This window comes from Marmota monax, unplaced genomic scaffold (genome assembly GCF_021218885.2).
Source record: "Marmota monax isolate L192 unplaced genomic scaffold, Marmota_monax_Labrador192_F-V1.1 WCK01_AAM20220418_F8-fsc00049, whole genome shotgun sequence".
NCBI lineage: Eukaryota > Metazoa > Chordata > Mammalia > Rodentia > Sciuridae > Marmota > Marmota monax.
Window position 1 is genome coordinate 5,729,273 of NW_026694221.1, and position 27,086 is coordinate 5,756,358.

At 33.2% G+C, this 27,086-nt stretch overlaps 1 protein-coding gene across 8 annotated transcripts in view; it reads left to right on the forward strand.

Moving 5' to 3' along the window:
- Pcdh9 (protocadherin 9) overlaps positions 1–27,086 on the forward strand; it is an 874,581-nt gene that overhangs the window by 307,177 nt on the left and 540,318 nt on the right. For 3 of the 8 annotated variants that reach the window (XM_058586100.1, XM_058586101.1, XM_058586103.1), the window contains exon 3: positions 9,886–9,987. The exons of 3 other annotated variants lie outside the window; for them this stretch is intronic. In XM_058586100.1, coding sequence (XP_058442083.1) covers positions 9,886–9,987 — 102 coding nt within the window. Of the gene's footprint in view, positions 1–9,885; positions 9,988–18,917; positions 18,982–27,086 lie in introns of all 8 variants that reach the window. 2 more of the 8 variants (XR_009228802.1, XM_058586104.1) reach the window with 1 other exon arrangement.

Consider the following 27,086-nt stretch of genomic DNA (forward strand, 5'->3'; position numbering starts at 1 on the left):
ATGCCCATAACTACTGGGTCAAAAAATTGCATAAAACTCTATATAACATCTATGAACAATTTAAAGAAAAGGTGGCAATATTTACAGAGGCAGTTATAACATTTTGTGATCTACATAAAGGTGGTCTTACATTGTTCTTCCTTGGTGAATAATGACCTAAAAATGCATCCAGTTTATCTATATTGAGTTAGAGAGGTTGCAGTATTTGCTTATGAAGGATTTACAGTTCCATGTATTTATTTATTAAGCAAAATTGTACTCCCATTCCCATGCCCAGAACCCTAGCATCTCTACCTTGAGCTCTCTTTGGCACAGTTAACATTCAGTTCATAAAGATTTGCTCTTTTGCATATTTAGAGGGACTTGCTGAGTAACTTTGACACAGAATGCTATTATTTATTCTTGATCAAATTTTCAAAAATTCTATAAAAATGCAAAACTCTTTATCCTTATTCCCCAATTTTATCAAATGTTGTGTGCAGAAATAGAGGCAAAATTCACCTAGTTCTTTCCTAATCTGAATGATTGTTTATGTTTGGAACATATCTATACTACCAGTTCTATCCCTGTCTCCATTTATCTCTGTTGCTGCCCTTTTCAATAGTCCCTTAAGAAAAGCTTTGCCCATAAACACATAAAAAAGAAAAAGAACTCACATTCTCAAGGAATAGACAACACACAGATTTGCTAAAACTTTATACTAACCAAAATGTTTATGACAAAAGGTTGCTCTGAAATACCATTTAAGTAATAACACAGAGGGAGAAAGCTATTTCTTGGTTATGGTGCTTGGCACCTATACATTTTATAAAACTGTTAAAATTGCTTAAAAAATGTCAGCTCGGCTATGACAGAGACCATTAAATTTAGAATAGCATATAAAGGTGGGATTTCTAAACCAGAAAAAAAAAGTTTCATCAGGCATTCAGTTGACTGAATTTCTTCAGACTTTAATTTCACATTCTTAGATTTTTTTTCCAAATCCTTTCTTATATTGGTTAAGATGTTTTCTGCATATGAAATTTTCCTGTATCTTAACAGTTTTGGAACACATGGCTTCCATTATTGTACTATAATGTTGTAAATTGAGGTAAATATCACATTAATGCTTTAAAAGTAGCCCAATTGCAACAACAAAGTACACCATAAGATATTTATCTTTTTATCTGTTAACTTCACTTGATCATAGGGACTATAATTGAGGGAGCCAACTGGTCTATTTAATGGCCTGTGCCAAAATACTATATAAAATCAGCTTTTGTTTTCTCATAAATCCCACTTGCAATAGTCAACTTCTCACTGTTCATTGAGCAGTTGTGACTACCTCCATCTGGCTAATCTCTCTGCAAATCTGGATTAAAAATGGAAATAGCTTTTTGGAACAGGAAGGAAAGGAAGCATTTTTGAGGGAGAGGAGAGAAGAGGGGCTACCTCTGAGGCATCAATAAGGAATAAAAAAGGTGACCCTAGATTGAAAGGAGGCCTGAAATGGGGAGCCTGAAAAAGATCAAGAGAATTTACATACAGAAAATGAGTGGGGTGAGGGTAGGTTCCTGATGGTATTGAAGCAGATTCCAGTCACCTTGCGTAAGTGTAGAAATGGGGCTACTTCCCCCGGAAGAAAAAAAGAGTATCAATTTTACAAAGTCGGCTCTTGGGGGAATGTGGTAGTTCCCAAAAGTGAACAGGACCTAATTTTTTTTATATAGGCAGTGGATAAAATCAATATTTTTCACTTACATTTTAGCATATTACTGTGGTGAAATTACTTCTAACCATGAACTGCTAAGGGACCAGGTGGAGGGGAAAAGCATGATGACTGAACCGATGCTTTATTTAATGTTCCTACTGTGAAAACTTTCAAATTACAGTATCACTGTGACCTGTTTCTAAAAAATAAATAAATAAATAAATAACATGTGTGATATAAAGTTCATGTATTAGAAATGCTAATTTTCAAGTAGCTCATTTAGTGGGGTCAATAAATAATAGAAAATGAAAAAGAAAAATGACTGACTGCAAATAAATCATCACCCAGAGAGAAGTCAAAACAAAATAGATGAATGTAAATTATCATACAATTTTGTAAAAATTTAGTCTTTTTTCTCCTTTTTTTTTTTTGCTTTTATAATTTTTTTAAACATTTGAGTGTATTTTAACATATATACATAGAGTATAACTTATTCTAATTAGGATCCCCTTCTTGTGATTGTACATGATGTGGAGTTACACTGGTCATGTATTCATATATGAACATAGGAAAGTTATGTTAGATTCATTATACTGTCTTTTCTATTCCTATCCCTCCCCTCTTCCCTTAATTCCTGTTTGTCTAATCTACTGAACTTCTATTTCCCCACCCCTTTTTGTGTGTTAGCATCTACATAGCGAAGAAAACATTGAACCTTTGGTTTTCTGGGGATTCGCTTATTCCACTTTGCATGATAGTCTCCAGATTCATCCATTTACAAGCAAAAGTCAAAAAGTCATTTTTTTTAATGGCTGAGAAATTTTCCAATGTGTATATGTACCATATTTTATTTATCCATTCATCTATTGAAGAGCACCTAGGTTGGTTCCATAGCTTAGCTATTGTGAATTGAGCTGCTATAGACATTAATGTGGCTGTGTCACTGTAGTATGCTGTTTTTAGTCCTTTGGGTATATAACTAGGAGTGGGATAACTGGGTCACATGGTGATTCCATTCTATTCTCCTTAATATATTTATAAAGTATACTACTAATACTGCAGGCTTTGTGTTATGTGCTTGTAACAAACTCAAGAGGAGGAGCACATCTCCTCTTGAAGTGAAAGAAGGCAAAATTACTTTTACAGGGGGGTAGAGAATGAACTGAAAGCTCTCGTACCACAGCAGAAGGAAGCATCAGTATGCTCTTAACCTGGCTTTACAAAAATATTTCCTACCAAAAAAGGAGAGGATGGATTGTGAGTCAAATCAGAGAGGACCTACCAAGCACATAGTTTTTCATTTCTGAAGGTGCATGAGTTAAGAAATAAGTTATTAAACTCTTTCAAAAGCATTGTCCATAATCTTGTGAGAGGGATGGCACAGATTTTTTACAAAACCAAATAATATTTTTTGTATGTGTTTATTCATTGTCAAGTGTTTGAAAAGGTCAGAAAGAGTAAAAGAAGTAAGGAAAACACCTATGTTCACAAATTTGAAAATCAAAACATGCTAACATTTCATGATAGTTGTCTCAAATTAAAAAAAATAAAGATGAGAGACAAAACAAATTATTTTTAAAAATAAATGGGCTCTGTGTATACTACATGTACAGCTGGCTTCCCCTTCCTATCTGCTTGTGGTCTGCCTTTCTCTTACTTCATATAAGCAATCTCTACCTTAAAATTGACAAGTATTTCAGCCATCTGTATTACTATGATTTGATAAGGTATTTGTATAACATTTGGTTTTAACATTTATCATACTGTGTTTGCATTTTAAATCAAAGCATGTGTTGCCCAAGCTGAATACATATGTGTTCAATGAAGTCCAATAAGCATTTTCACTTTGTTTTCTAATCATGATGAAAGATAGAAGAAAAATTATCCTAAAGCAAAGGATACATAGAAAATATTAGGCAGAAGGCTGTGGATACAGGCTCCAGGTCCTGATGTGAGACAGATTAGGTTACAGAAAATTGAATGATTAGAACAATTTTTCAGAAATAATAACTTACTATGCATAATTTGAGTATAAATTTAAACAGTTTCTTGGAGCACTTATAAAAGTATGTGTTTTGATATAACATTTTTTAGGACAGGTGCATAGAGGTCTTTCTTTGTCTACTTATGCATTAGAAATTGTTCACATGTGTTTGAGAAGGAACTTTGCAGCCAGGAACTGTTCTGTGTGTGCATGACTGTCATACTTACTAACACCATTGGGGGGGGGGGAACCTTCTAAAGAAGTGGTCAGGCCTCATCTTTTCTAGTCCTTTAATTTTTAATAACTACATAAACAGCTAAATTATTCCAGAAAGAACATGTGAAAAAAGAAGGAACCTTTAGTGGGTGGTATCCTAGAAAGCTAGTGATAAAAATGCATCCAAATGAGGGGAGTGGCCAGTATTTTAAGTTAGATGAGGACTGAGAATTGACCTCTGAATTATGAACATGAAAATCCTTGTTGTTCATGGGTAGAGCAATTTCAGTGGGAAAGAGGTGGTGAAATCTCTGATACAAGTGAATCTCTCTAAATGGATGGACAGAAATTGGAGACACTAAGTGTAGGAAATTCTTCAATATAGATTCTTTTCTGCAAATGTGAATTTTTTCTTCAGAATTTTTGTATCAAAACTCTTAAGAATGTTTTATAGTTCTTCATGAAAGAAATCCTTATTTGTTAAAATGGGAAGAAATAACATTTCAGTGGGAGTTTTTTTAACAAATAGAATTGTTATTTAATGAAACCTATAGCACAAAATATGAAGCTACTACTTCTATAATGATCCTAAGAATTTTATAACAGTGCCATTGATTTTTAGCAAACAACCTTGAGTTTTTAAGGAGGTAGGAGGAGTTGTGGAATAATAGTGCATATTGCTGCTCCCCAAGAGATGGGTGAAAAATGTAAAGAACCACCATTTTTAGCAAAGAAAACAGGTGTGTCTTATTTATGATTATGTGATTTTCATAAGCCTTTTGTTGCTTTGCTACTATTGACTTTTTTCCTCTTGATATTGTGGCTATGAGTTGCTTTCTTAGGAATTTGTGTCAAAAATAAAAGAGCTACAGTACCTGTTTATGTGGCAAGTTTGAGTGGGTATTTCTATAGGTAGTGAATAACAGTTTTCACAAGGAGTTCAATAGGTGTTGTGGAAAAGCAAGATTTATCCATATATTAAAATACAGGCTATCAATCACAGGTAAAGGAAAGCATCAAATGGTTTTTAAAGTATAAAACAAATGTAGTTTCAGTAATTTCCATTTAATATGATTGTTGTTATTGAGCTGCAGAACTCTCAAGTTTGATTTCCATATGCACCTTGCAATATTAAATCTGATTTAGCAAATCCATTTTAAGCATAGTTCATTATATAGTCATTAATTTGGCAAACAGTAAACATTTTTGGTGGAAAAAAATCTTAAAATTTTTAAAATAAATCTGTTTTAGATAGCAACTCTTCCTGAGGTAGAAACTTGTTTGGAAGGATTCATTGTGATTAAATTGATTTTTCCTTTAGATTTTTTTCCTTAATGTTTTGGCTAGTTATAATATTTGATCTCAAAATATTATTTTCAATGATACTTTAATTGTTTTGCTCTGATTTATAGCTTTGTAATTCCTAGAAGCAATTTACATCATAACTCTCAAATATTCTAAAAAGTGAGGGAGTAACAGTGGGTTAAATATTTTCTTTGAGAATTTAGCATTCACTATTCTGCAAGTAGAGGATGCACCGAAATTAGACACAGGAGAGGTTTGGTAGAATTTTGCTGGGATGGGAGAACTTTCCTCAGTGTCATAGTCCTTTTTCAAATACATTCATTTTGCTCATGTTTCATGTTTCTTTGGGGTATGGTTGGAAGCAAAGAAATAATGGCACCCTCACTGGGTAGTCACCCCTTATATGAAGTCCAATTCTATAATGTCTCATTGGTTCTATGTTGATTTTAATGCACTAATGACTTCTGTCTATGCTTAAATCCATCTTCACATGCTCTGTGGTCGAAATACTATGAAACTTCTCATGGCTCTTGATAATTCATTTTTCCAGCCTTTGTATATGTAGGTCCTTGTGTCTTGAATGCATGCTAACCATTCTCTTCTGATCAGCTGATCTTTCAAGACTCTAACCATGTTTCAAATCTAATAATTTAGTTATTTTTTCTTCCTTGCAATCTGTTTCCATGTATGGTTTCACTGCTAGGGTGGGACTATTATCGATATTAAATGCCCTATCTTGATGAGCTAGTAAAATCCTAATATGGTATGCAATCAGCAAATGATTGAATATCAGTCAAAGAGCAAATGACCAGAATAAATGAGTGAATGTGCAAATAGATGAACCCATTGAGGGAGATGTTAGCAGAGTGGGAACGACCCAAGTCTTGTCACTTAGGAGTGCTTTTACTGGGCAAATTCTTGCTTAAATGGCAATGGATATTTCTTAATCTCTCTATTCCCCATCTGTTAAAGGATTCCTACTTATCTGTAGAGAATTCTGTTTAACTTATTGTTTCTTTCATGTGAAGGTATAAAGTATTATGCAGGTAAAAGTTGTTTTTAGGTTCAAAGACATTATGATATATCCATGAAAAAACAAAGCAAAGCAAAATATGAGGAGTTAAAGAAAGAACTAACGCTGAGGAGAAAGATATCAGATTGAAAAAAGAGTGAGTCCAAGATTCAAAATAGTGTCCTGAGGATCATAGAAATTTTAATCTTAACCCAGGGATTAACTCTGGCTGCACATTAGAATTACATGAGTATTTAAAAAATACTTATGCCTGTGCTCTAATTTAAGAGGTGTGAGGCAGGGCTCAGTCATTGACATTTTTAAGATGCTCCCCAGGTGATAGAACAGTTGTGTGAACAACTGCTGGGACACAGGAATTTAGAAAATGTTTCTTAGAAGAAAAACTGCATAATAAATGAAATGTTTAAAAAAAATCAATCAACATGAATACCTATGAGGAGAGGCCAGGACAGAATTTGAGAAATTAAAATATCCAGAATCATTAAAGATAAAAATAACTGTTTTAAAGGCATACCCCCACTTTTCTGGTATGGAGAAGAGAGCCAAGAAAGGTCCTCATAGGTAATAATGAAGTTGTCCAGACAAATTTAGGAGCATGGAAGAGATCAAAAGCAACAATTTTACAAACTATGCATAAATGTTATCCAGGTTGCAAGCAAAATGTCCTTGCATTCACTGAATTACCTGCATAGAGTTACTAGAGGTAACATAGAGTTACTAGGTTTGAACAGGATTAAAATCAAGTTGTTTGTAAGGAGACAGTCATAAAAAGTATTTTTCATGATAAAATGTTTATAATATGGCTGTTTGGAGTTTAAGAGTTGAGTTGTGCCTTTCTAGATGTGCATAGCTCTTTCTCTTAAACAAAAATAAATAAAACAGTTGATATCCAGTGTTTATTTTTTATTTTTTATTTTTTTGCATAAACATTTCTTTTGTTTTGTTTTGTTTTCTCTTCTTCTTTTTTTTAATTTTTTATTGTTGGCTGTTCAAAACATTACATAGTTCTTGATATATCATATTTCACACTTTGATTCAAGTGGGTTATGGGCTCCCGTTTTTACCCCATATACAGATTGCAGAATCACATCAGTTACACATCCATTGATTTACATATTTCCATACTAGTGTCTGTTGTGTTCTGCTGCCTTTCCTATCCTCTACTATCCCCCATCCCCTCCCCTCCCCTCCCCTCCCCTCCCCTCTTCTCTCTCTGCCCCCTCTACTGACATTCATTTGTCCCCCTTGTATTATTTTTCCCTTTCCCCTCACTTCCTCTTGTATGTAATTCTGTATAACTCTGAGGGTCTCCTTCCATTTCCATGCAATTTCCCTTCTCTCTCCCTTTCCCTCCCACCTCTCATCCCTGTTTAATGTTAATCTTCTTCTCATGCTTTTCGACCCTACTCTGTTCTTAGTTACTCTCCTTATATCAAAGAAGACATTTGGCATTTGTTTTTTAGGGATTGGCTAGCTTCACTTAGCATAATCTGCTCTAATGCCATCCATTTCCCTGTAAATTCTATGATTTTGTCATTTTTAAATGCAGAGTAATACTCCATTGTGTATAAATGCCACATTTTTTTTTTATCCATTCATCTATTGAAGGGCATCTAGGTTGGTTCCACAGTCTTGCTATTGTGAATTGTGCTGCTATGAACATCGATGTAGCAGTGTCCCTGTAGCATGCTCTTTTTAGGTCTTTAGGGAATAGACCGAGAAGGGGAATAGCTGGGTCAAATGGTGGCTCCATTCCCAGCTTTCCAAGAAATCTCCATACTGCTTTCCAAATTGGCTGCACCAATTTGCAGTCCCACCAGCAATGTACAAGTGTACCCTTTTGATATCCAGTGTTTAAAAGTATATTTAAATGTTTACTATAATGGTCCTGAAGTGAAAATACAGTGAATTAAATAAACTAAATTCTAAAAGTAATTTGCGTTTAAAAATATATTTTTTAAATTTACATAGACAGCAGAACACATTACAATTCTTATTACATATATAGAGCACAATTTTTTCATATCTCTGGTTGTGTACACAGTATATTCACACCAATTCTCGTCTTCAAGCATGTACTTTGGATAATAATGACCATCACATTCCACCATCATTTCTAATCCCATGCCCCTTCCATTCCCCTCCAACCTCTAAAAATATTTCTAACAGTAAATTCCTAAAGGATTTTTCATTGAGATAGGTAAAGTAACATTTTATTAATTAGAGAAAATATGGCATACTAGTTTGAAAAAAAAATAGTTTGTTTCCCCTTAATATAAAAACTTGTGCGTGCATGTATTGTATCTTATGGATGAAGAAAGGATATATGTCAATGATGCACCTCTTCTGGAGGAAACACAATATCTTTTTATTAAAATAGAAAACTTAGATATTACAAAGTTATGCCATACAAATGCCCAAGAAGCAATACTTTTAAATATGTATTGCCTTGCTGGGCAAGGTGATGCATGCCTGTAATCTCAGTAGCTCAGGAGGCGTTGGCAGGAAGATCCCAAGTTCTAAGCCAGCCTCAGCAATTTAGGGAGGCCCTAAGCAATTTACAAAGCCCCTGTCTCAAAATAAAAAAAATAAAAAATAAATAAAAAAGGGCTGGGTATGTGGCTAAGAGTGTGAGTACCCCTGATACTCCCCCCGCCACACACACACCAAAAAACAATATATTGCCTTGACACTGTGAAGAGATTTAAGGAAGAAGGAAACAAAGAACTTAGAAATTTATATGTTTTATTTTCATATGGAAAGCTCTTGTAAGGAATATGGAAAGCACCCATTTTAACATTTTTACAGAGAAAGGCCAAGCATAATTTAATATCTTAGGCTTTATAATTCACATCCACTTCCAAGTGAATTATTTTAGTTAACTTGTTTTTTAAAAATACATTATATTTAGAACAGGAAAAGTGAACTAATATTTTAAGATACTAAACTTTATCAGTTTTATCTTTTTCACATATACCATTTATAAAGGCCTTTGTGTGCTATAGAAGGAAATATGGAATAGTTGGCAAACAAAAAAAAAAAAAAGAAAAAATACGAACATGGCCTTGTGGGGAAAAATAATACTATGCCCTCATATTACCGTTGGTAAGTGGAATAATTTTGATATCTATTTTAGAAGTGAATATTTATATAATATCAATCAAGCTCTTAGGTCCTACCTCCCACAGAGAGTAGCACCCTGTAATTACCTACTGAAGTCATACATTTCATAAATAAATACTGCTTTAAGGGCTGGGGTTGTGGCTTAGTGTTAAAGCGCTTACCCAGCATGTGTGAGGCACTGGGGTCTTTTCTCAGCAATGAAAATAAATAAATGAATACAATATAGGTCCATCAACATCCAAAAAATGTCTTTAAAAATAATAAATAAATAAATAGATAAATACTGCTTTAAAAATACGAAACCATATATTCAGTTTTGTAAAAACAGTTTGACAATTTGTTTATCTGGAGTATATTTTTTACCTTTTTGTAAAAGCTTGCTAATAATGCATGTATCTACTAGTGTAGACACGTGTTAGCTCCAATGGCATTCCATTATTAGGCTCATAGCAAACAGTCTTGTCTCTCAGTAGACATCAGTAGACACTCTAAACGTAGAGTGGTTTGTCACAATTATTTGGTAATCTCTTTCAGTGTAACTCACACAGCAAAAGTGACAATATTCCTGTCACTCCTCAGAATTATCCCAGCTCTGCGGGTTTCCACATTCAGGAGAGTGAAGAAAGCCATTACGAGGTATGCTGTATCTCTATTGAGACCATCTTAGTACTGAGTGATTTGCATTTTCCTCATGATTTTAAATGCTCTATATTAACTTTTATAGATATTTTCTTTGCTGATCTCTTTTATTATCACATTTAAATATTGGTGCTTACATTAGTTTTAAGTAAATACGTTTATAAAAAAATCAATAGTAAACTTTTTCTCTAGGTTAATAGTCCAACTGCTAAATAGTTATTTTTGACACTGAATAAAAAATGATGTTTTTCTAAACCTAGTTTTGGAGAAATTAATGGATGACTTTCTTTTGGACTTAGAAGTTTCCTTTTTTTTTTAATTGAGCTAAAGCATATGCACATCTCTTTGTTTGGAGGAGTGATTTTGTTCATCCCCGTTTACTCAAGGTAGACAGAGGAGACAATGTTTCCTGGTGTAATCTAGTTAAATTGGCAGTTTAATTGATCTTTTCCTTTTTAAACTACTTTTCCTCAATTTGATATATTTCCATGCTTGTTTTACCTTAAAAAAACTATTACTTTAAAAAAACATGGATTCATCTACAATAAAATGGAAAAATCATCCATGTTTTTTTTTCTTTTTCCATTATTTTAGGAGAGCAATTCAGTAACCAATTATTCCACCACAGCTGGATATAGAAATTTGTAATCTTTCATTCTATTTTGTTTTTAAACAGTGTTATAAAATACATAATTTATCATCTATGCCATTTTTAAGTATATTGTTCCATAGTTTTATGCATATTCACATTGGTGCACAATACAATGAGGTACTTACAAGAAATTATATCACATGGTTATCTATTCTAATAACAATTAATAAAATATATATGCTGCTTCTCATAACATACTGAGGATCCAAAGATAGATAAATACAATGTACATGTATGTTTGTGCTTATATTTGTATTCAATTTTCTCACTGAACATAGGTGATATATGTAGACTGATGTAACTAGCAAGATTTTTATCATTAACTTATCATTCTTAATCTATCACTTTTAATTTAGGTATGATAGTCATCATTTAGAGAGAAATGTTCACATCAGCTATTGAGATAGTTTTGTTCTAGACACTACTCTAAAAATTTTATATGAATTACTATAATTCTTCTAATTTATCACTAAATATAATAATTCTACAACTTATTGCCAACACGGAAAAATGTAAGCAATTAAATCCTGATAAATGCTTATTTATGATTTCTTTAACATGCATCTTGCTTTGAGATATGTTAGAAAAAGGAATATTATTTTATAATTATTGAAATATTGCTTATTTAACCCTGACAACAACCCTATTAGGTGGGTATAATTATTATTCTTATTTTGCAGATGGGAAAACTGAGACATAGAGGTTATGTAACTTATCAAAATTCAGACATTAGTTAGTGGGGTTGAAATATAATAACAATCACAAGTTCAAAAATTGCAAAGATAACTAATGTGATGCTGTCTTAATTACAAACAAACATACAAACTCTCACAGCTGATTGTCCGAAATTACATAATAATATTACTGAGATACAACCTGAAGACAGGAGAAAGAATAGTTGGTCTAGGTCAAAGTGATAACTATTGATAGCAATAGAATTTGATTTGGATTTCTGATCTTGGAGTGATATGATTCTCTTGTCAAACTGCATAAAAAGTGTTTTTCCAAGCAAGTGTCAAAGAAAATGGTTCATATTTGAAGCTCTTTCTTAAATCAGGATTCAAATACAGTGTGGAATTCAAACTAACAGTCATGTTCAAGATTTCTCTTCCTGGCATACCTCTGTCATCTGATACCCAGAATACCAAAATGGTTAAAATAAAACCACAGAAATGAAAAAGTATGTATTATTTTGAAACCCAAGTGCATATATACTTTACTACACATCTTTGCTCTATAAATTTTATTTTCATTTCCCTCTTGCTATATCCGGTTTCTTTACCATGAAACAGCACAGAATACAGAGATTTTACTGTCTATATTCCGCAATCTATATATTCTGCAATCTATATGAAAATATCTCATAGTTATTGGAATTTACACAAGGCTGCATTTCAGTATGAGTAGCTGTTCCCTGTCACTGTTTTTGATGCTTGAGCTAAGGAATTTTTACAAAATGGTTTGGTGTTCAGTGTATGAGTTTTTGAGATAAGACTTCCCTTGTAGAAATGAAATCCGAAAATCAATGTCAGATGGAAATCTTAGCTTTAAGAGTTAGAAGATTGGAGGAAGGGTTTAAAATGAGTGTGAATTTTAGCTGCCAGACCTTGGAAAGGTGGCAGTTTTCATGGGTGTGAAATTCATAGGTGCAGATGGTTGATTAAGATATCCTAGGATGGACCACTACTTTAAATCTCCCCAGCAAAATTGAGAAACCCATTTTGATAAGGAACATATTTCTGACATTTTATATAAATTTATAACATAAGTTTTTCTGGATTAATAAATTCATACAAGTTAAATTTCAATTGGTTTCATAAAAATATCATTTGTATCAAATATTGTAAGGCAAATAATAGAATACAAATATGTCATATGGTGATTAAGAAGAGTGTGTGGGAAGAGAACGTAAATGAATAAAGCTAATTCTGTTCCATATTACTATATGTATTAAATTTTACATTCATAACCTATTTCAAGACAATAGTTTCCAAGGTAAATATAACCCCTTCCTGTTGGTTGGAGTCTAGGTCACCAACCAGTGGCGCAGAGTAGAATGAAAATGATAATGTTATCTTTTTTTGTCAAACACAAAAAGAAAATTAAAACCAAACCATTCATTTCTTTAGTCTTACTTGCTTTTGTCTTATCTTTTGTTTTCTAAAAAAAAAAAATACACTACATACTGTTTTTGCTATATTATGAATATCATATACCTGCATTTTCTTGTTCTTGATGGACTATAATATACATAGTTTTTGATAAATAAATGTTAGTCTTTAGACAAGGTGTTGTAGGTGATTAAAAAATTAAAATAATCAATGAGTGAATCACTTCACAGCAATTACAATTTTTTGTCATAACATTTGAGAGTGTAAACGTATTTACATTTAATAATTTATTTTACTAATAATTAACTAAATTAAAATAAACCAGTTTATTTTCATTTTCTTCATAAAAACAAGACTTTTCTAAAATATCTCATGAGTTAAAATATATACTCAAAGACACCCTCACACATTAAATGCCTATATTCTTGCATACATATTTTAGAAATAATTCATGACATATCAAAATATTTTTATTGTTGGTAACATACAGATTTGCCCTAAAAATGGAATGAATTGAGAAAAAATGATGAATAATGTGCTACATCTCAGTCACTCACTGGGAAAGATTGCATATATAACAACCAGTAGAGAAAGCATGTTGGTTAACAGTTGGCTCACTAGATAAGTACATATTCCTGCTTTAATTCTGTTATCATGCAGTCCCTAAATACTAAAAGATATGCACCTCAGTATTGTTTTTCAAAGGTACAATAATGTACTTGAATAATGTAGGTAGCTTTATGAAGAAGTTTTAAGCTCAATTTCCTATATTTCTTCAATAGATACAATTGAATCAGTTAATAAATTTTCTACCTGTTTAGTATTTTTTCAATTACTTAGCACTATGTAAAGATTGGCCATCACCTTCTTTTACTTTTTAATGAACACATTCTGCCAATTCTTTCTTCACCACAGAACAAGTGGACTTGGTTGTATTCACAGGAAGAACCACTTTTGACAATTTTGCTGATGGTGTCAGCAGTGGTCACAGGCTTGATGGACAGCCCCAAACCTTATGATGGCCCAACTTCTGCTAATTAGTTGTTTAACGCCACTCTGTGCACCACAGGCACAGTTTTACCAGCCAAAGACATCTTTACCATTCAGAATGACAGGTGTGATACAGCTGTTTGTGGAGAGAACGGAATGCAGAAAAAGAGGGGAAAGAGCCTTTCAAACAAGTGACAACCATGGCATCTATCACCAAAAGATCCTGAAGATATGAAAATATAACAAACAAACTAACAAAAACCCCAAAAGGTGGAATTAAAAGGGTATAAATCTGTTGAATGAATATGGAAGCCTTGCTCATTCATAAAATGACAATGCATTATACAGGACTGTGAGAATCACAGAAAGATACAGCCACCTCCCAAGTTCATTTTAAAGCAATTGAGGTTGCATCTCTTTTGATTAAAGCCCTCAAGCATTTGCTTGTGGGGTTAACATAATTATGTAGAGTTGTCAGAAGGTTATGTCCATGTACATGGACACTAATGAGAAAGCCTGCCAGAAAGACTTGTTTTTGAATACTTCTAGAATTCATGGTCATAGAACATATAGAAATGGAAAAAAAAAAAAAAACTTCCTTGTGATTTTTAGAAATGTGTGCTTACGTTGAAGTAATAATGAAGGAAGTTTATTTGCATTTATTGCTGATTATGAACTCTTTAAATGATCTAGATATCTGATGGAAACTCCAAGTACCAATTATTAGAAGTACATATTGTCCAATCAAGTTAAATATTTTTTACATAAGTATTTCACACTATAAAATCCTCATTTTAATTCTAAAACATTCATTTAAAATGGTGTTTTAATATGTGATAACTAATAATGTACCTAATAACTGATAATATGTATAATATTTGTAAATATGTTCTAAATTGTGATCCACACTACAGAAATCCTAACAATGAAATAGATTTTTATGTTTGCAATGACATTTGAATATTTATAAAACATAAATATTGTTATACTCTACATTCAAGTAATGACTATTTCAGAAGGCCTGACATACAATTTGTTGTGTCATCAAACTCTGTTAGAATGGAGGTAGAATTATAACTGCTCTTATCTGTTCTATAGAACAAGCAGATTCAAGCAGAAGAATGTTAGACCAATTTTAAATGTTTCAAATAACTCATCTATGCCAACGAAAGTGACAACATAAACTATATAAATCAACTTTGACTTGTTTTTAGTTGTTACTTTTAATAACTTTAAGAGTGTTAACACTTATTGACAAATACAGGAAGCTACATGGAATTATCCTAATTATCAAGGAATAATTTCTTGAAATTTTATTTTCTCTAGATCTGTTTAGATGGCGAATTTATGTCAGAATATAAGTATGTGTTGTATTTATTGAATACAAACTAAATCTTAAAAAGTAAAAAATTAAGCAGAGGCCTTCTCTTTAAGTGTTATTTTTTTAACTGTAGAATTAGAAGAAATCTAAAAGATCATTCATTGTCTGCAGAATCGTATATATGAGAGAGAAATAGAGAAAGATTCTGGGGCTAAAAACACCAGCAGATCCCTATTCAGCAGCTCAGGGATAGACTCTAAATCTGAATTTTTGAAAACATTTCAAATCCAATAAGTTTTTTAATGAGTATAGATAGAAGGATTGAAGGTAGAGTTTTAATGATGCTTAGCAGGTCATAGAGCAAAATTAATGTCTTGCATTCTGAGGATCAAGACAGGTTTTTGGGTTTTTTTTTTTTTTTTAATGGAACAGAAGACAGCAGAATATAGTAAGTTGTGTAGGATAGAATAAGTTGGGTAGAATGGAAGAGAGTAAGGAGACAAAGAGAATAAGTGAAAAAAAAATAGAAGAGAATGAGAACAGAAAATATTATACCCTATGATGTATAGCATAACTAAGAATTATTTCACTTAACCTATAAGTTTGGAGTATTTACTTTCCTATATATGTGTTTTTATACTGGGTCACAGTGTGGGTTGGTCATTGTGGGTCAAGGTTCAAAGTTTGAAAACCAATGATAATGGCTGTGGGTGTAGATCAGTAGCATAGTGCTAAGTCACCATGTGCAAGGCCCTGGGTTCAATCCCTTGCCCCAAATAAATATGTGAAAGAAAGAAAGGGAGGGAGGGAAGGAAAAAAAAAAAAACACTGGTTAAAAAAAAAAAGAAAGAAAGAAAAAGGTGACTCATATTTACAACTTATCATTTATCAGGTACTTTTCAAAAGCACTTTTATTTTATCAACTGAACTGACAACTCCTTGAGGTAAAATCTCCAACTCCTTGAGATTCAATAGATGAGGACATAGAGAGGTACCTAGCACAAAGTCATCTTAGGAAATAAGGTTCTGTAAAGGATTCAAATGCACATAGGCTGTGCTCTGAGTCACCAATCTAGGACTCCTGACAAAGATGGCAGCCAGTCCAGGATTGACACCAGCCTTCTGACTTTCAGTGTGATACAGTACTGTTCTACTTCATCAGTTCCCTCTCTTGCGAGTCAGCTCCCAGTCCCAGACCAGCATTTGCTCACCTGTGTTTACAGAATCATTTGTCTAGACTGAACAAGGTTAGAAAGTTTGCTATCAATACTTCCTCTTGGTGTTTCACAAATGAATTTCCATATACATACATTTAACACACACATAGTCAATTGATCTATCTTCATTTGATTAACTCACTCACTTGTAAAATCATGTAACTAGAAAATCACATTCGAAGAACACCTATATCATATAACCCATTCTTGGGAGAATATTGGTCTAGACCATGAATGATACCACATGAGAGGGTAACATGAGACTAGCAGAAAAAAAATAATTTGGTTAAATCTTATTTAATGTTTTAAAATGCCAGCTTACATGTTTACATTATAGAATTGGAATAAAAGTGATGGGAATGCCATAGGAAACTTCTTAGTAAGAATTTTTTTTTTTTCTAGCTTGAGAAGACCAAGTCCCCTAATGCCCCAAGATTCATAGTCTCCCATATAATTCTACTCAGTGCCAGATAAAGTCTGAGAAGAAGACAAGAAATAACAGCAAAAACCACAGAAAAACAAAGCATAATGCATACAAAGTTTATAATGAATTCTAAAATAATGAAGTTCACACATCTAATATATACTACATATGTAAGTTTAGCCCACATACAGAAATAGGAATTTTTTAAAGCATATTTTGAAGAAGCAGCTTATATTCTTTCACATTTATCTCATAGTCTAATACCCCTATTCTGTGGGTGTATAATTATTTATATATTTTTGGCTTGGAAGCTAAGCTGCTTTGAAGTATACTATCTGGCTGAATTACCTCAATTTTTACTTGATGACTATTTAGGACACAACATCTATGCAAAAAAAAAATGGCTACGATAAAATTTTAGCAAATCTCACATTGCTGTTTAATTTTGAGCAATTTATAAACATGTGTTGTTTTTTCTAAAAATTTACAAGAGTTTTATTTTTGTTTTCAAAGTGGTTGCTGGTTTATTTATTCTTTTATTGACCTAGATATATAAGAAGTCTTTTAGTTGAGACCATGGAAAATCTCAGCTTTTTGTGGGAAGGAAAAAGCAAAATCCATTTTGGCAAGTCTAATCTCAATTCAGAATATATCTAGAAAACAGAATATGATGAGTAATGTCTTAAATAAGACAAGTATTGATACAACGAAAGCCAAAGTCAAATTCTAATTATGAATTGGAAAAATAGATAAATTGTGGTAGTATATAGTGTAATACTTTACAACAATAAAAAATAAACCATTGATGCATGCAGAAGCATATTGAATCTCAATAGTGTTATGATAAGTGAACAAACAAATCACAGATAAAAAAGGCAACATGCTGTGGGATTTCAGTTCACTGACAAACTAGAAAAAACAAAGCTATAGGGACAAAAGTGAGAATAATTGCCAGGAGTTGAACTTGAGGGAAGATATTAACTACAAAGGAGCACTGGGCATTTCAGTGGTAATATTGATGTTCCATAACTTATTGTAATAGTGGTATGTTAGAAGAAACTTGAACCACCAGAATTAAAGAAGTAAGGGAGATTTTATTTAAGACTATTGCAATAGGTGAAGGATATGGAACCAGAAGTTCACTGAAACAAAGGGCAGGAGAATTTAAAGCTCTTGGGTGAGCTAGTGGAAAAGTACTGGATGACTTTAGGTGGGAGGCTGGTCAATGTAGTTAGGCTATCTGAGTTTGCTAATTGGCTTTTTATCTAGTGAGTCCCTTGACTTCTCAGGATAACTAGGAGATAGTGGTACCATCTTTCCTGGTCAGTATACTTCAAAAGGATGGTTTCTAGTCCTTGAGAAAGGTGATTCTGGGTTCTAAAAAGGGCAAAAACTACATATAAAATTAGGAAAGAAATAATTTACAATTGTAAGTTTTATAGAATAACCCATAACAAAAGGAAGGCCTAGAATCAAGAAGGAGCCTATTTGAAACTTGAAAAAGAAGTTTCATCAAGCTGAGCATAATTAACTGTTTTAGGTTCTATGACTGTGTGTTTGTCAGAACTCATAGAACACCACTCCTAAAGGGGTGGCTTTTGCTGCATGCAAATCATAATTCAACGAATCTGACATTTAAAAAATTCAGCTGGGAGAAAATGTCATCGCTGACGCACATTGAAAGCAATGTAATCATGATGCCATGGAGAAAGGAAGAAATAAGGCTGTTGCCTCACCTGGAGGGAGTCTTTTTCTCTTCCACCTATCACCCAACATCTTTTATTGGTAACATGGAGAATTCATAAACCTAATGATTTCCAGATATCAGAGATTGTCTTAGAATTACAAAATAAAGCCCATAGTTGCTAGAAATGATGCATTTTCTTGCATATCTTTCTGTTTACTGAATAGTTAAGAAAAGCCAGAAACCATTACCCAGATGATATGTACTTGATTAAATTCAATAAACAGATACATCCAAATGCTGTTCTCAAACACACTGTTTCCTCTGCTTCACAGAATTGGAGCACTTTTCCTTTTTTTTTTTTTTCTCTTCGCCAGAAATTGATGTACATAGTTAAGTAAAACAGGGTTTCAGCAGGAGAGAACTTTGTTTGATGGAATGTGTTTCTCTGAATGCAATAGAGCAGTAGCAGAAAGAGAAAAAGAAAGTGTGTGTTGACTAATATACTGCTGAATGTTTTAATTCTAGAAACAGAGTGTCTGCTCTCCTTGTACTAAGGATCCTAGGGTAAAGTCCTCATTTGCAACATAGAGTAAGTGAAAGGGGGCTTGGGATATAAGGAAGTAAGGTCTACAGGGAGAATACTTCAAGTTTCTTATTAACAGGATTCACAAGTTTATTTCTTCCCTGTTCTTTAGTCACTTTGTTGAAAATACAAAAGGCTCATTTACCAGCACCTATAGGCATAAACATCACAGAACCAATCAATCCACAACAACACTTTTCCTATGAGGCTCTCCAGTGACCTTGAGAAGTGTGACAAATGACTTAAAGGATGGAACAGACAGAAGTTTTGTGATAAACCAAAAAAATTATGTTCTGCTGCATGATGAAGAGAAATAAAATGAAGAGAGCTAGATATATGTTTAGTTTAAATAAATCCAATAAATTCTATAACTGCTTTGTGCAGCCTTGGCCCTGGATCAGAAGTACTCAGCCTGCACAGTAATCAGGACTTTCTCAGTAAACCTCAGCCTGTTATGGTTCTTACCACATTTACTTTCTCAATACGATAGTACATTACAGCTATCTACTCGATTATGGCCAGAGTTCCTAGCAGTTATTGATAACTGTACCATAGACTTTATATCTCAACCAGCACAGGCAGGAGGAAGGCAATCAGAACAGTGAAATTCCTAACCTGGATATATCTTCCTGAATTTCAAAGATGATGACTCATTTCTACAATTGAGCTTGTGATTCTCACTGTGGCAAAACTTCTCATGTCATTTTTATTTTTAGTTCTTTGGCACAATTATAGAAAATTATTGTAGGAAAATCACAGCTCTCAAAAGGAGGAGAACGGACTGCTTTTAAGAGATTCCAAATGTTGGGAAATTTTTTTTTTTAAAAAGCTGTACAATGCATTTATTGGTGTAGAAAGGCAAAAACAAGTTTGTTTACTAAAAAATGAAGCAAAATTACAAGATAGTTTTAGTTTATCTTTCCCCTTCTCTACCCTTTCTTTCTGCATCCTGCCTTTTATTCCCTTTGCCTCAGCTACTATTAAAAATATCTATGCTTAAGGCCTACCTTTCTCTTCAAAAGTCTCCTCCCTGTTTTCTGTCCATTTCCTGAGTGTGCAGCAGAGCCAAGTTAGATGAATATATAGTTGATGAAACTGCCAATTTTAAGTTGCTGGTCTCCTATTTCCCTTTCACTGAGATGCAAGTGAGTAAAATGAATTAGCATCACAGACAGAGGTGTTTGCAAGCCGAGTTCAGGAAAACCATGCCACAGTGATTTGATGTAACATAAAGGGTCACAACATAAGGGGCCAACATTCCAGAGCAGTACCTGTAGCTTAATGGATCATTTTAATACACATTATGCATATAGTTATTCTTTAATTTACAAGCGATATGATGAATATTAGGTCTGCAAATATAGATTTTTTTCAGATATTCTTATTATGTAGAAAAGTGACACATTTCACAACTAAGTATTCAGTAATCTTAGCAAAAGCGGTATGCTAGAATTTTGCCTCTATTTCAGCATCTAATCTATTTATAAAATCAGAAATAAAATGACATAAAGATATAAATGGAAGATCTAGGTAATAATCTAGCATAATTCCTACAAAATAGTCACTTCTGAGTATATTAGTATTGAATTTATTAAAACAAGTATAATTACTACTTATGTATAGCAACAGCAAGTACTAATAGTATTTTTAATGACTTCAGATTATTACAAATACATGTTATTTCTGAGACCACTCTGTATTTGCACATCTGTACATTCATTATTTGAAAATTTCCAACTGCCTTTACTAACATCCCTCTAATACAGAAATACTCTCATGCTTCCTTTCCTACTTAATGTTTGCTAAAAAAATGTCTGCTGTAGAAAATAGAACATAGCATTTTTTTTTTTCAGGGCAGAATGCCCCTCTCCATTTTTAATGCATGAGCAGGCGTTTTGGTTCATTAAGCTCAGTGGCACTGATAGTAAACTAAAGAGGAATGAAAGGAAGAGGACTGAAATACCATCATCCCACTAATGATACTGAAGCTGCTCAGCTTTATTGGGAGTCTGCCCAGACATCCACTAATAGAAGGCTTGGTCCAGGATGTGAACTTTGTATTAGAGTGCCAACATTGCAAATCAGAAAATGAAAAGAAAATTAAAAAGCATTGCTAGAAGAATGTCTGGAATAATTTAAGGAATTATCCAAAATGTATGTGTGTGTGTGTGTGTGTGTGTGTTTGTGTGTAGATGAATTAAAGAGAACGAGATGAAAACACAATAAGACAGAAGAAATAATGGGAGTGAGAAATATTCAGTTAACTCAAGACTGTGTTGAATAAGGGCTCACAAGGATATAGGTATCTCACAATGTTTGAATTGGAGAATATCCAGAATGCTCTGTGTTACTTTTGTACTTAAAGTATTTAGTTCTTGAATGTTAAATAATTTCTGACAAATGTGCCTCTCTTAAGCAGGGACTAGAATACATGGCACTTCAGATACCCATACACTTCCATATCGCTGCTACTTAGGTATTTACTAGCACTTAGTTATAATAATTAACATTATTATTTCCTTTATAAATGAATATTATTGTTCCCAGTTTACCCCTGCACATAAGGGAGCAAACAGAAATGTGCCCTTTGAAACTGCAGGGAAGAAAACAGATTCTCTGTTCAAATTGGGTTTATGCCCAGTTTGAACAGAGCATCACTCAGCTGGGGATGGCAGCTTTCGTGGCCTCTGGCTAACACAAACTCCTCAGTGGCTTTTCAGAGACACTTAGAATCAAGTTTCAGCAGGCTCAAAGTAGAAGCTGCAGCTGCAGACACTGAGGAACACCTATGTGGTCCTAGATGCATACTCCCTGGCCCATTTCTGAGTCTTATTCTGTGTTTGTTCTGTGCAGAAATCACAGGTAGTCGGAGAAGGGACATTTTTCTCACCCATTTTTCCCCTCTTTTCTTTTTTCTTTCTTTCATTTTTGGTGACTAGTCCTCAGAGTGAGATCAACCTTTCAGAAATTGCTCAGTATGCTCTGAGAAACACAGACCAAAGATTGGGCTCCGTGACATCTTTGCCCTTTAAAACCCACAGAGCTAAACACAGAAGTCCTTTTTTTTAAATTTAATGGTCCAATTAAAACAAATGAATCAACAGAACAGAAACAGTAAGAAGACCAGGTTGTTCACTATACCTGAATTCATACCGAACATTTACACAAAGTGTAAGAATTAATCCTTGGTTAAAGCTTTTTCTGCTGAGAGAGTTGGCTAAGGAGAAAATAAAATGGCATATATATTTTTTTAAACTATACTAAGAAGATGCTATAAAGGATAGGGCTTGGAATATATAGAAGCAATCGGGGAAACCCAGCAGAGATGTCCTTAATAGAAATACATTTTTAGAGTAAAAATTCTCCAAGAGAAGGAAGTATAAGCTATTTCTGGGATCAGGGTGGCCACACTCAGCAGAAGTCTCCATTTGCTACAAATGTTAGTATAATTCCTTTAATTTATTTCAATTTTTATTTCTACATACTTCAGAATAAATATAGAGGAGAAATTAAGTGTTATTATTAACTAGGGAACTAAAAGGCCTTTAGAAAACTAAAAGCAACTTGGAGGTCAGGAACATCAAGTGTGAATTAGAATGTTTTATCTGGCTTGGCAAGGTGTAATTCCTCTCTCCCTTCCTGACCAGTTGCTTGTCCATCCAATGATATGATCAGAAAATTTGTATTTCTGAAAAGACAGCTAGTAAAGGAAAAACCTTGGACTGTAATGCAAACAAAATCTTGAAGAAATAACACACAATGTTGTTTTCTAACATCATAGCTCATTCAGATAATTAATTAGCACATTCTTTAGCTATTCAATTTAACATATAAATTATTCACTTTAATAATGTACCAGTACATTGCTTATCTATTATAGACAGATATTTTCCTGGACACTTTGGGGATGTACATGTATTGAGTTCAAGAGCTTGAGACAGATTCTACACACATTATATGCCCTAATTTTTTAGAGCTTGAGACAGATCTTACACACATATCTATATTGCAATCTAACTGTATATATATATATATATATATATATATATATATATATATATATATATATATATATATATACTGTAATAAGGCATAAATGGCAAACAGGAGTTGACAATAGATTGATTAAGGGAATATATAAAAAAATAACTCCTGGAAGTGGTGAGCTTTCAGTGCAGCCTCAGAGAATAATAGGAGAGCTATCAGGAACTTAGCAAACTCATCAGCAAAGAAACTGCTGGAGTGGAACAGTCTAGGCAGAAGGGGTAATGAAAGTGAAAGGTATGAGATGGGTCCATTTAGTGACAATGTGCAGAGGGCCCACCATCAGCAGAACTAAATGTTGATTAGTGATATTGCTGATAAGAATTATAAACCAGAAATGATTTTCTGTTATCAAAGTATTTTTGAGATAGGCAAAAACAAGAGTCTTTTAAAAATATTATTTTTAAGTATTTTGGAGAATAACAGCACAATGAAACTTATCTTTTTGCATGTGTAATTCACAAACATTCTTGTAAAGGAATTTTCCCCTTTCATAAAGTAATGTTTTAAGAGAAGGGAAAGAGGAGGACATAGAGGAGATAAATATTTGTATCAGTTAGGTTGATGTGACCTATTTCCTTTATCTTCTTTCCCCACTCCTCTCTTCTATTTTTTTTTTTAAATATTTATCAACATGTATGAATTATACATGTTTATGAGGCTTGATGTGATATTTCAACACATGCCTATAGAATACACTGACCAAATTCAGTCTCCTTTCTCCATACCCTCCTTCCTACCTTTAGTAATCACTAATCTATTCCAGCTGGCTTGCTCTTTCTCTCTTTCTCTCCACTTCCCTCATGTCCTTTAACTTTCACATATGACAAAAATCATACAGTAGTTATTTTCTGTGCTTGTTTATTTCACTTAAAACTATTTCCTCCCATTCCATCCATTTTGCTGCAGATGATAGGATTTCATTCTTCTTTATGTTAAATAGTAGTCCACATTTACTTTATTCATTCATTCATCAGGCACCTAGGTTGATTACCTAACTTAGCTCTTGGGAATAGTGCCACAAGCATGGTATTTCTTTGATATGCTGATTTCATTTCCTTTGGATATTACCCAGAAGTAGCCTTTATTCTGTTTGAATACCTGGAAAGAGTGTAAACTTGATCAGTGTAAAACCATTTACTTTGCCAATGGCCTGGCTATTTATATGATGTCAACTAATAAAAAGTATTATAATGAAGAAAAGTCAGCATAGCTTTGATATCCTTATGCTCTTTCTTTTTAACCTTCTTCTCCCAAATGAACAAATTACTACAAACCCACTCTCCCAACACAAATCCAGAGAAATCAGCAAATTTCATGGAATTCTTTTGAGTACTTAAAGTACTTTGGATCACCTGGTGATTGCAGGATGTTATACTGAGACAAATCAAGAATCAAAGGCAAGAGTGAAATTTTAAAAATGATATAATACTTACTATATGATAGATGCTATGGGAACACAAAGAAAGCAAATGGATTCTGATAGAGACCAAATTGAAAGACCACTTGGGGGACATAGTTAGGAGTAGCTATTGGGAACTCAGCAGGAGAGCAGTGAGAAGCAAAAAAAAAAAAAACCTGAAGGTGGAGGGAACAGCAGGTAAGGGAGAGAAGGTGTAAGCAGCAGTTGTGAACAGGAGGAGCTAGACTTCTGCAGCAACTGGAATAAGTACTTCCCAAGTAAGGCCTGATGATAGGGCTTCCTGGGGAAAAGCATCAGTAGCAAAACAAAGGAGAAGCTCCAGTATAACAAAGTTAATTATCTCAAGCTCCAGGTTTCTTTCCTGGAGGACTTCTTTACCCCTTTAATAAGTCAATGTGTCTCATTATTCTCCCATAAGGTGATACATTAGATGAATATTAGTTACTTCAAAAGGTGATTAAGGAACTAGTGCTCCATGGAACTCAAGATAGGGAAAACAGGGCTTGAGTACCCCCCCAATCCCCCACCCCCATCAATGAAGAAAATGTTGCTCTTTTGTTAAAGAAAGGGAGATGAAGATTTTCCAAGATTCATTATATACCTCAAACGAGGGAAATTTCTTTCAAGCAAACACACAATATAACAACCACATACACAACACATACATATCCACACATGTACATGTTGCTACCTATTATACATCTGTCTACATACCTATTAGACCTCAGACATAATAAAAAAGATGTGTTACAACAGTCTAAGTCATTATGTAACTTACAGCTATGTTCAAGTTTTACAAAGGAGTTAAAGGATTATTTCAACTGCTGGAAATAACTGAGCAGGTGGCATTTGATCAGAGACTTAGAGGAGAGGTAGATGCATATAAAGGACTTTCTAGGAAGAGGAAACAGCATGGATCAAAGTCTGTCCAGAACTTCAGAAGACAGTAAGGAGACCTGGCTCAACTGAATGTGTGTAGTATATGTCGAAAATTAAAGATGAGAAAAAGTTTAATCTTATCTAGAGATTGAAGGACGCTGAAGGTCATAAGATGTTTGAAAGTCATTCTATAGATAGTGCAAAGTTCTAAGTTTGTGAACTATGATATCATCATAAAAAGAAACAAACTTTGAAGACGTCCTGAGGTTAACATTATTTATCTTCAATTAAGATACTGTGGGCAGATATATCTTATGTATTTGTATTTTGTTGGTGACAATTTTAAGTTCTATTTGTTTATCCTCTTATAAGGGATTTCTTTGTCCTCAATTTTTTCAATAATGAAAAATAGTTGCCAATACCTTGTTTTTAAACCAATGAACAAATTACTTTTGGGAATTTGCTTTTTAAACTTGGTTTAATAACATACAAAATTTTTTAAAAATATGAGTTTAGAGGAAGTTATACCTATATATGGGACATTTTGAGAACAATTATATGCTGTGTACTATGGATTTAAATATAAGCAGTTTTCAGTACAGACAGAGAAATGCAGGTTGCTCCTCTTCAGTAAACGAAATGCAAAGAGAGCCAGATGAATGGGGCGATTCGGAAGAATAGAGAGAAAGCGTAAGCACTGCTGTGATATCCATCCCGTGTCCTTGCCTTGCTGGCCAGGCACTTCAGAGTAGACTGGAGACTGACACATTGTTTGTGCAGTAGGAATACATTGAGGAAATGCCAGACACATTATGACCACCTGCAGTTTCAATTTAGAGAAGAGAAAATGTTTCTAGATTTTTAAAAATGTTAACCAAAGTTTCTCAGTGGCACATGTGATAAATGCTATTTTCATAAGTGACAGTATTTCCACCAAGAGAATTTCTGAGGAGTCAATGTTCCGTACAGAAAACTACTTGCTTTTGCATTTGGTGACTCGGCTTTCTACCCTCAATAGCCTATATTCAGTGTGTTTTAGACAAGTATAAATTTGTTTTTAAAGAGTGGATTAAATAACACATATTTATAGTTTATACATAAATTCTGTGTATATTAAGAATAGACCTTGTATTTTTAAAGCATTTTTTAGGATTGTCTTAGATAAACCTGTAAAGCTATACTGATTTACCCATCTGTAACATTGGAACTATTTTCTTCACCATAGTCCACATATGCACTTATTTTATTTATTTGATTATATTTCTATGGTTATGAATTAAGGAATATGTACAGCTTAGATATTATAGCATACATTGTGAAACAATCCTGGGTCTTTAGGACTAGAATGCTAGAAAATAAATATTATTTCTCATACCTGACATAATAATTTTTAAATGATTATTATTATTCTTTTATTTGTAAAATATTGTCAAGTAATATGCTTCAAAATGACATATTCTTATATATTCCTTAGTGATAGAAAACATTTTCCTAAATAAAAATAACAAATAACAATATTCTTCAAATATTTCATTCGTTTAGCGGCATTTAATAGATGTTACAGATGATCTTCTAGCTGTTACTGATTGTCTCTCTCTCTCTCTCTCTCTCTCTCTATATATATATATATATATATATACACATATATATATATATATTAGGCATATATAAAATATTTTACATGAATTTTCTCATTTAAAACTCAAAGATATTAAAATTATCATTTTTGATAGAGGAGACTATCAAGATAACAAAAGGTATAGCA